At 42.2% G+C, this 10671-nt stretch overlaps 1 protein-coding gene across 1 annotated transcript in view; it reads right to left on the bottom strand.

Moving 5' to 3' along the window:
- Positions 1-300: 300 nt before the first annotated feature.
- Positions 301-10671, bottom strand: part of LOC141047814 (cytochrome P450 2K1-like) — a 53636-nt gene continuing 43265 nt past the window's right edge. The window contains exons 6-9 of the mRNA XM_073543134.1: positions 6927-7068; positions 4460-4647; positions 4158-4299; positions 301-1124 (exon numbers count right to left, since the gene is read on the bottom strand). Coding sequence (XP_073399235.1) covers positions 937-1124; positions 4158-4299; positions 4460-4647; positions 6927-7068 — 660 coding nt within the window. The 3' untranslated portion in view covers positions 301-936. The remainder of the gene's footprint in view (positions 1125-4157; positions 4300-4459; positions 4648-6926; positions 7069-10671) is intronic.

Below are 10671 nucleotides of genomic sequence, written 5' to 3'. Positions count from 1 at the left end.
ACCACCAATATTGTAGCCAAAGTACTCAAAATACTTTAGTGGCAATTCAAATTTTTTTCCTGCACTTTTTACCGAATGTTACCGACTTGATAAAATTTTGCTTGCGTTTCCGATCACGAATCTGAATGTGCCATATTTGTGCAGATTTTATGTTTGGTTATTGTTTTTCAAACAATTTCGCTCATGTCTAGTCAGGAGGCCCCTATACAGATTAGATGTTCGTCCGACTTAAAGCTAATGTGTTTGGGGGTCCTGAAAGCTCTATTTATTTTCAGTTTCAGAAATAAAATGCCCAAGAAGTGAGGAGAAAACAAAAAAATATATTACAAAATATAAACTATGCACAGTTACAGCGCATTAAAATTTTCATTTATGCCAGAAAATACCCCTAATCAAAAGGGTCCAGCTGTGTGCACACGTTGCAGATTTGGTGAATTTTTGTCTCATTTTTTTCTGCATGGATTTGTGGCAAAACCTGATGCCAGTGAAGTGAATGAGAAACCTGAAGTGTCATGCACACGTTGAGTATTTTTGACTTGCAGATTTGGTTCAGAAAATAATCTGTGGCATGACAATTCTCTGTGCGTTTTTCACCATTGACTTCACTAAAATCAATAAAAAACGAAGGGCAAAATCGTACCAAAAAAGCAGCAAAAACGTGCGTTTTTGCTGCTGCGCTTTTCCTGCCAAGAGATGCAGATATGGTGCAGAAACTTTTACTCAACGTGTGCACATAGCCTAACAGTGTTTACTAATACTAAAAAAGATTTCTATAGTTTAAAAGTCGATTAAAATAATTGAAGATCACATGATTTACTCCACAGCTTTCAACTAAAGAGATTTGAAAATTAGATTAAAAAAATAGAACATTAGGTATGTTAAAATATAATCAAACAAAAAACATCAGTCTCAGTGTTGTCTGTTTTTCACCTCAAACTAATAGTTTAGCTTTGCACATGTCATGTATGGTGTGGGCACTAATGTGAATCCAATGCCAGGCTTGAGACTGAGGTCTTCTCTGGAAACTCCTGGAGGCGGAGAGAAAGTAAATGCTTGAAGAAGTCCAGTAAAAAACAGGAAAAGTTCCATCTTGGCCAAGCCCTCCCCAGCACAAGCTCTTCTACCTGTAGAAATTGTATAAGAGAGTTACCAATGTCATGTTTAAAGTAGATTTTGACTGTAACACGTGTAGTAATTAAATAAATTGGATATAATGCATACTTTCTGACTCTCTTTAAATGACTATGAGTCTTCTAGAAAAAAAGAGACCTCCAGAAAGTTACAAAAATGTCGTAGAACCCCCTGGAAAGCACAGTTGACTGAATGGTTCTTGTTCATTGCTCCAGTATGTTTCGTGTCCAGTCCAATCACTCAATCGCTCAAGTTGCTGTGTGTTGTTGCAATGTTGATATCTGCCTTTAACCCCTTTAATGTTTCGTCCTGAAGTACATATGCGGTATCTTAATATTGATGCATAGTCTTTGTTGCTAAATGTACATATGTAAAGTATTGTCTGTTGCCACTGCATTGGATTTATCTATATCTGCTAGAGAAAGTGAGTTACCCTGGGTCAGCCACTAGATGGGGGTACAATGCTAAAGGGGGGTATCATCTCAGATTGTCCACTAAATGGGGCAGAGAGACCATAGTTATAGTAGGCATCAGGGAACCAGTGTGTAGATAGCTAAACATAGGAGGGGCACAGTGGGATAAGTTAGGAAGGACTTCCTGATAGGAGGCAGTTGGGGTGAGGGCGCCCATAGCTTAGGAGGGCTGGCTAGCCCTGGGCAACACCGTGTCACACAACGTTCAGCTCAAGCCAAAGGCCCAGCATATAGTATCCGTGACCAGGATTGTTACAGAGGGATCTACAGCAGCAGTACTGGCAGCGCAGTATAAGTGGGTCTGCAGTTGCTAGTAAAGACCAAGCAGTACGGGCACATCACTTAACATGTGGCAGCTTATCTCATGGGCTTATGCCCTAAAAGCTGGGGCAAAATGACTGCGGGAACACCCAACTGGAGTGTGGCTGGGCACTGAAGATGCTGTGGGACCGTTCGGCACGGTTCGCCCTGCAAGCGGGCTTAGTGACAGCGAAGGAAGGAAAGGAACAGAAGAGGAGTTACAGGTTGTGAACCCTGATGATGATAATGCTGGAAAGAATATGAATATGCTGTGTACAAGTCTCAGTAAAGTTGCTCCGTTTATAGTTGAACTGGACTGTGACTCTGTTATTTCTAAAGTGGATCCTGAAGTCCTCCAGAAACGCACAGAGGACCCTTATGGAGCTGTGAAAGGCGCTGCAGATATGCTGAGTGATGGGCAGCATGTTTATGTTTATGTAATGGGAGGCCAGGGCACACTGCTGCAGATGTTGGTGGCCATGACTTCAGCCCTGTCTGTCCCTCACATTACCTTCATCTTAAATGCATTTCCAAAATCTTACCTTTTCTCACCTTTGAAACTGCAAAAACACTTACTGTTGCTCTTATTCATTCTCTTCTGGACTACTGCAACTCTTTACTGTTCAGTCTCCCTCTTACCAAACTTTCTACTCTTCAATCCATCTAAATGTGGCAGCCAGAGTTATATTTCTATCCAGTTGCTTCACTGATGCTTCCAACTTGTGCCAGTCATTGCACTGGTTGCCCATTCACTACAGAATACAATACAAACTTATCTCTCTCATCTACAAAGCTCTCCACAGTTTTGCACCACCCTATATCTCATTCCTCACTGCTATCACCTTACCCATGCCCTCCGTTCTGCAACTGATCTAAAACTAACATCCTCTATAATATGAACCTCGCACCTCAGTCTTCAAGACTTCTCTTGTGCTGCGCCAGTGTTCTGGAATGCACTACCGCCAGATGATCCAACTAAAACCTAGCTCTAAGGATTTTAAGTGTGCTTTAAAAACACATCTCTGTAGACAGACCTATCACCTCAACTCACTATTGTAAATCTCCCCTGTTCCTTCCTTCTAAATGTTAATCATAATCTGCTCCTTCCTATTCATCTGTCTCCACATCCTCTGTGCACGTAATAGCACACTGTAACTTCACTTAGACAGACCCGGGCTGACCACCGGATAATGCAGCTTTTATATAAAACCCTTATTTATTATAATGATGGCTGGACCATACATAATAAGCATTTTCTACCTATTGTGTCCCAACATTTCTTTATAGATAGTAAGTTTTGGGAGTAGGACCTAACTGGTGAACTATGTGTTACTTTGTATTGTTTTTATTTTCTGTACATGCGCCCACTTAAGGGTATGTTCCCACGATCAGGAATTGCTGCGGGTTTGATTTTTCATATTTATGGAGTGTCAAGCCCGCAGCGACCAGATGTTGAAGCATAGTGGATGAGATATCCAGAAATCCCATTTTCACTATGCGTTCTTGTGCACCTGCGGATCAACCGTGGACGCTGACATGTGGCGAATCTTTCAAGAATCCTGCATGTCACTTTCTCTGGCGGAGATGCTAGTCTATGCAACAGAAATGAAATCAGTGGTATGTATTGAACGTAGTAAATCAGCATAGTCCAGTGAACACAAGCGGATTTACCTGCGTTCAATAGAAAGCAGCGCTTTGAACGCCGTGAATATAATGTATGCTGCGTCCAAAGTGCTGATAGTTCCAGATCGTGGGCACATAGCCTTATTGTAAAGTATTGCAGAATATGTTGGCGTTCAATAAATAAAATTATTATTATTATTCTAGGCTATAATGCAAAAAAATTATAAATTGCTCATGCATATGATAAGCATGTTAATAAGACAATAGTAATTTTTTTAACTTTTTCGAGGAAAAAATATGAGATTTAGAATACATATATAATTATTTGTTACAATATACAGGAAAGATGTATATCTTTGTACCGTGTTAGCCAGTAGATAGAAAAATATTCAGGATTGAGAGTCCTCAGTAGTTGATACCTTTTAATGGCTAATGAAGCCATGATGAAGAGACCTGAGTAGTCTCGAAAGCTTGCAATGTATTACCATCTTTTCAGTTAGCCATTAAAAGGTATCAACTACTGAGGACTCTCAATCCTGAATATTTTTCTTGTTACAATATAATCATTTTTTTAGGTGAGGCACAAGTAAAATTATTTCATTTTTTATCTTAATGCTCCTCATTACTTACCTAGTGAGAATGGCATAAATGCATCATGTCGGAAAAATTTCCCATTTTCATCCAAGAAGTGATTAGGATTGAAATCATAGGGAGTTTTCCATTGAGTTTTGTCATAGAGAACTGATGTCAGGAATGGAATAACCTCTATGCCCTGTGAACAATGAATCACCAAATATCTTTTTTATTACGGTATATACATATAAAAAATGTAAGATTATTTGGATGGCTGTGGACCCCATAGCAGTCCTTCTTACTAATAGGTAAACACACAGTATTTGAGCATAACAACATTTTTTTCTTACAAAACTCACTTTTGGAATCAGGTAACCCCGAAAATACACATCAGTTGGAGTTGTGTGTGACAGGTTCAATGGGACAATATTGCCAAACCTTTGTATTTCATGTATTACTGCATCAGTATAAGGCATTTTCTTCCGATCTTCAACTGTCGGCAACTGTCCAGGTTTAATATGTGTTTTAATTTCCTCCTGTACCTTCTCTAAAAAGCAAAAGAAAACATATTTTGTTACATTTTGTACAAGCACAACAAAACCAATGTATTTAATTAATTAATTATAGGCTTTTGTTATGATTTGTACAGGCTGTCAGTCAGTGCTAGGACTTGGTTACAGCTGACGCTCACTATGTACTGACTGGTGACTGAAGCTGCACCAGCTGCACCACTATGACTAAAAGCCAGAGGCTGCCAAGAGCAATAAAATTAATTTCCTTGCAGTAGCCAAGCTTTCAGTGCAGCGGCCAGGCAGATTTTGAATCCTATTAACCTGCAGATTAACCTTATATCTGCAGGTTAATAGCATTTGGGAACATGACAGGTTATCTTTACATGAAAATCATATACACCAGACCAACACCTGCCACAAATAAAGTATCTCAAGTGTGCAAGGATGTATGTCACCAGTTCAGTGCAAAAGAGTAGAAAATCCTATAGAAAAAAGCACTAAAAGAACCAAAGAGTTAAAAGTAGAAAAACTTTATTCAAATGACAATAAAATTACAAGGTGTAAAGATATAGTAGGGATAATAGAGAAATGACAAGGATCAGCCAAAAAAAAAGTAACAACACGGTAACAAACAGGCAATCAATACCAAAACAGAGTAAAAGAGTACAAACCTAATGGTCAGCTCAGAAAGTGCATGTGTATTGTGCAGCAAATTGTATCAATATATGGATAACAGATAGAAGGTAAGTCAAAAAGTAAAGATACACTGAACACATTGAAAGCTCACATAGTCGCTGTCAAACAGCATCAGAATGATTACAGCGCCAAACCAAAAAGAACAAGTAACATGAAATATTAAATAGATTACCTGAAGGACCGTGGTGCCACCCACCGCAGCGCGCGTTTCGGTGTAGTGCCTTCTTCTGGAAGAAGGCACTATGCCAAAACACACGTAGGTGTGGGTGGCACCACAGTCCCTCAGCTAATCTATTTGATATTTCTTGCTACTTTTTTTTGGTTTGGCTCTGTGCTAATTCTCGATGCTGTTTGACAGCGGCTATGTGAGCTTTAAATGTGTTCAGTGTATCTTTACTTTTTGACTTACCTTCTATCTGTTAGACATATATTGATACAATTTGCTGCACAATACACATGCACTTTCTGAGCTGACTATTAGGTTTGTACTCTTTTACTCTGTTTTTGGTTTTGATTGCCTGCTTGTTACCATGGTGTAACGGTACTTTTTTTGGCTGATCCTTGTCATTCCTCTGTGATCCCTACTATGCCTTTACACCTTGTAATTTTATTGTCATTTGAATAAAGTTTTTCTACTTTTATCTCTTTGGTTCTTTTAGGCTGGTTTCACATTTGCGTTAAAACAACGCTGCGCCCTGCGTCGTTAAGCCCCGCCCCAAGCCGGCTCCCTGCCCGCCCCATCCGGGATCACCGCCTATTTTCGCATTTGCACTCATGCGATCGGTGCACCCTATCTTTAGCATAGGGTGCGCAGATCATGCGCTGCCAGTGTGAAAGTAGCGTGTTGCGCACTTTTGACGGTGCGCCGTGCGCGCCGAAATGCAGCATGTTGCATTTCGGCGCGCACGGCGCACCGTCAAAACTGCGCAACATGCTACTTTCACACTGGCAGCGCATGATCTGCGCACCCTATGCTAAAGATAGGGTGCGCCGATCGCATGCGTGCAAATGCGAAAGTAGGCGGTGATCCCGGATGGGGCGGGCAGGGAGCCGGCTCGGGGCGGGGCTTAACGACGCAGGGCGCAGCGTTGTTTTAACGCAAATGTGAAACCAGCCTTAGTGAGATCAAGCATGGGCACTGCGGCTCCGTTCATTCTCTACTGGACTGCTGGAGATTACATCAAGAATTCCCGATATACTCATTAATATAACAAAGTTCTAAAGCTTGAAGAGGCTAAAATGTGGATTTTTATTGGCGATGAACAAAGGTATTTTTGGTGAAATTTAAATGTCACACTCTGTCAAAAATCACATGTCCCTGTCTAAGGTGGGTGGCAGGATCATGCTAAAACATTAGAAAATATAAAACATGCAATAAATGCAAAAAAATTTGTATTAGAATTACTTAAACTTAATTTATTTGTTTATACAAATAGCAAAATTGCATTTAAAAATTGACTTCTACAGGGATTGGTCATCAAATAGATGGCTATTATACAGTATAGGGAATATGATGCAAAAGTGAAGAAATAACAGGAAATCTGGGTAAAGTGAGAGCTTTCAGGAAGAGGTGTTTTGGTGGTCTTATATAACTTTTAAAAAAAATATCAAGAGTTACTTTGAATCTCCGGATACTTCATCATCAATAAAATTCCCCAGCGGATTGTTGTAGATGTAGTTTCAGTTCCAGCAGCGAAGAGATCCAGGACGGAACCAAGTAGATTTCCTTCACTAAAATATGTCTGAGCTTTCGTTGTTTCCTAAAATTACATAACATAAAAATATTCCCCATGTTATCACCTGTCAGTATTTTGACTGACAACTCAGTCATCCAGTCTGGTGCAGGGGTGTGCTGAGCTGTTTGTGTGCTGATTGACAGCTTGATTGTCCAATCCGAGACTGGGAGGCGCTGGCTGTCTCCAGGTATTCATTACCCCAGGCAATTGCCAGGCTATTTAACTGGGCTGTTACTCCTAGACCCCTGCCAGACTTCCATTCAGCTAAGTGTGATTTGTCTCTCTGTGCCTTGAGTTCTGTTTGTATACCTTTCATTGCCTGACAATGGACCTTGTTCTGTGTTTTACTTGTGTTTATAACATACCTTCCTTGCTTTTGACCTCAGAATCCTTGATTATCCTGTTTTATGACTTGGCCATGAGAAGTGACTCAACATCACAGGAAACTTGTGATGTCATTAAATCAAGCAATATTTGACAACTAAGTGCATCAGTATGGAAGAGACATCAACATGCTCTAGAATAAACATTGGTCAGGGGATATGTAACTAAGCAGCTCTGTGCCTTAGTACTGTATGTAACTACCAAGATTGCAGCCTCATTAAGAAGCTGTAACCATTATGCGATATGCTTTATATTCAAAGAACACCTGTTCTGATTATGTAGGTACGTGCGCTGACTGGGGGTGTTTTTTTGCGCCGCGAACAGACTGGAGACAGAAACCAATGTACGTTCTACAGGTCTTCTTTATTGGTCATCCTCCCGATGACCACAGCAACACGACAGCCTCCGTACACATAGGCCTGGGTACCTTTCACCTTCCTTTCCTTTGTAGTGACATCCCTTGTGGTTCTATCGCTGTGGCTGCCTTAGGCCTACCACCACAGCGCTTCGCCTGTCCGAGTCCATCCGTCTGGTACCCCCAGGTATCCTCTGTCCTGCAGCTATCCTGTCAGGGCCACCCCCCTGATCGTCTCTCCTCCCAGTCCTTTCTGGAGTTTTTCCTCTTTCCGTCTCTTCCTCCTTCTTCCTTCCTCTCCCAGGGAATTCCCCTCTCGAGTCCCCATAACTCAGACCCCAAAATGACTATGCGGTCTCCTAGACTTAAGCTGCTGTTAAGCCCTTTCCTCACTGTTCTCTCTCTCCATCTTGTGTCCAAATCCTAGTACTGCAACGTCTCCTTTTCCTGCTGTCCTTTGTCTCCCCCTAGTGGCCAAAACCCAGTCCTACACCATCTCTTCCTAATTCGAGCTGTTTCCCCATATGTATATACCAGTTCACGTCAAGTACATTTGCTGCAAATCTTACATTCACTTTCCTGCATCAGAGAGGTCCATAGGTCAGTCCACTTCCCTACAATTACATCTTGCAGATCCTGTGCCTTACTCAACAAAAATGTATAGTCATCACTAGAGTTTAGCAAAACGGGTCGAAAAATTTCAAAAGTCGCCGACTTTTGGCAAAGTCGGGTTTCATGAAACGAAACCCGACCCTAGGATGAGGTCGGCCACGAGGTCGGCGACTTACGCGCCAAAGTCACGTTTCAAAAGTTTGTTTTGTGCTCTTTTTCAGCCAATCAGGATCCACGGACACTGTGGGCAACGTGATGACATAGGCACAGGTCACCACCATCTTTCAGAAGGGCATGCAAGTGATTGGCTTGCTTTGGTGGGCGTCACAGGGGGTATAAAAGGGCGTGCACGCCGACCACCATCTTACTTCTGCCGATCTTAGCATAGGGAGAGGTTGCTGCTGATTCTGTAGGGAGAGCGTTAGGCAGGGAAGAAGAAAAAAAACCTGCTTCTGCTGCTAGCGATTTTGCCTGTACAACACACCAGTCACTGTGTGTGCAGTGCAAGGGGAGGCTATATTGTGGTGTATCAGTGGTGTTGGTTGTTGGGCTGCCTTCTAAGGCTTCCTGACATTCCTGCATTGCTGTTTACCCACTGCTCTGCAAACTGCTTTTTTAAAAGCAATCCCAATTTTTTTTTTTGTCCTGCTGAGGTACTGAGCATGCATTTTTTCACACCATACAGCGGTGTACGCTCCTCACACAGTACCGTGTAACGGCTGTTATCATAGCCACAGTGACATCTTACTTCTGCCAATCTTAGCATAGGGAGAGGTTGCTGCTGATTCTGTAGGGAGAGCGTTAGGCAGGCAAGAAGAAAAAAGAACTGCTTCTGCTGCTAGCGATTTTGCCTGTACAACACACCAGTCACTGTGTGTGCAGTGCAAGGGGTGGCTATATTGTGGTGTATCAGTGGTGTTGGTTGTTGGGCTGCCTTCTAAGGCTTCCTGACATTCCTGCATTGCTGTTTACCCACTGCTCTGCAAACTGCTTTTTTAAAAGCAATCCCAATTTTTTTTTTTTGTCCTGCTGAGGTACTGAGCGTGCATTTTTTCACACCATACAGCGGTGTATGCTCCTCACACAGTACCGTGTAACGGCTGTTATCATAGCCACAGTGAAGCTATCAGTGTGTCACTCTGTGAGAATAAGTCGAGGACATGTTCCGTTCTTACAGACCTGCACTCTAGGGAGATTCCTATTCTGCCCAATTCTACATACACCTTGTAGTTTGTGATACACTAGCCAATTTCTGCCTGTGACATAGTACTGTGATATTTAGTGGGCCTCACACAATCCAAAAGTGTCCAGTGTCCACAAGTGTCTGCAGAAATTCAAAATCTCCCTTATCCTCTAGTCACTTTTGTCACAGCTGTGCCATCGAGCCTGTGACATAACGCTCAGATATTCAGTGGGCCTCACACAATCCAAAAGTGTCCATTGTCCACTAGTGTGAGCAGAAATTCAAAATCTCCCTTATCCTCTAGTCACTTTGGTCACTGCTGTGCCATCGAGCCTGTGACATAGCGCTCAGATATTCAGTGGGCCTCACACAATCCAAAAGTGTCCATTGTCCACTAGTGTGAGCAGAAATTCAAAATCTCCCTTATCCTCTAGTCACTTTGGTCACTGCTGTGCCATCGAGCCTGTGACATAGCGCTCAGATATTCAGTGGGCCTCACACAATCCAAAAGTGTCCAGTGTCCACAAGTGTCTGCAGAAATTCAAAATCTCCCTTATCCTCTAGTCACTTTTGTCACAGCTGTGCCATCGAGCCTGTGACATAGCGCTCAGATATTTAGTGGGCCTCACACAATCCAAAAGTGTCCATTGTCCACTAGTGTGAGCAGAAAATCAAAATCTCCCTTATCCTTTAGTCACTTTGGTCACAGCTGTGCCATCGAGCCTGTGACATAGCGCTCAGATATTCAGTGGGCCTCACACAATCCAAAAGTGATCAGTGTCCACAAGTGTCTGCAGAAATTCAAAATCTCCCTTATCCTCTAGTCACTTTTGTCACAGCTGTGCTATCGAGCCTGTGACATAGCGCTCAGATATTCAGTGGGCCTCACACAATCCAAAAGTGTCCATTGTCCACTAGTGTGAGCAGAAAATCAAAATCTCCCTTATCCTCTAGTCACTTTGGTCACAGCTGTGCCATCGAGCCTGTGACATAGCGCTCAGATATTCAGTGGGCCTCACACAATCCAAAAGTGTCCATTGTCCACTAGTGTGAGCAGAAATTCAAAATCTCCCTTATCCTCTAGTCACTTTGG

The sequence above is a fragment of the Dendrobates tinctorius genome, unplaced genomic scaffold (genome assembly GCF_039654945.1).
Source record: "Dendrobates tinctorius isolate UK_male_01 unplaced genomic scaffold, ASM3965494v1 ptg000129l, whole genome shotgun sequence".
Taxonomy (NCBI): domain Eukaryota; kingdom Metazoa; phylum Chordata; class Amphibia; order Anura; family Dendrobatidae; genus Dendrobates; species Dendrobates tinctorius.
The sequence above is the reverse complement of the archived record's forward strand: the minus strand, read 5'-3'. Positions and strand labels throughout refer to the sequence as shown.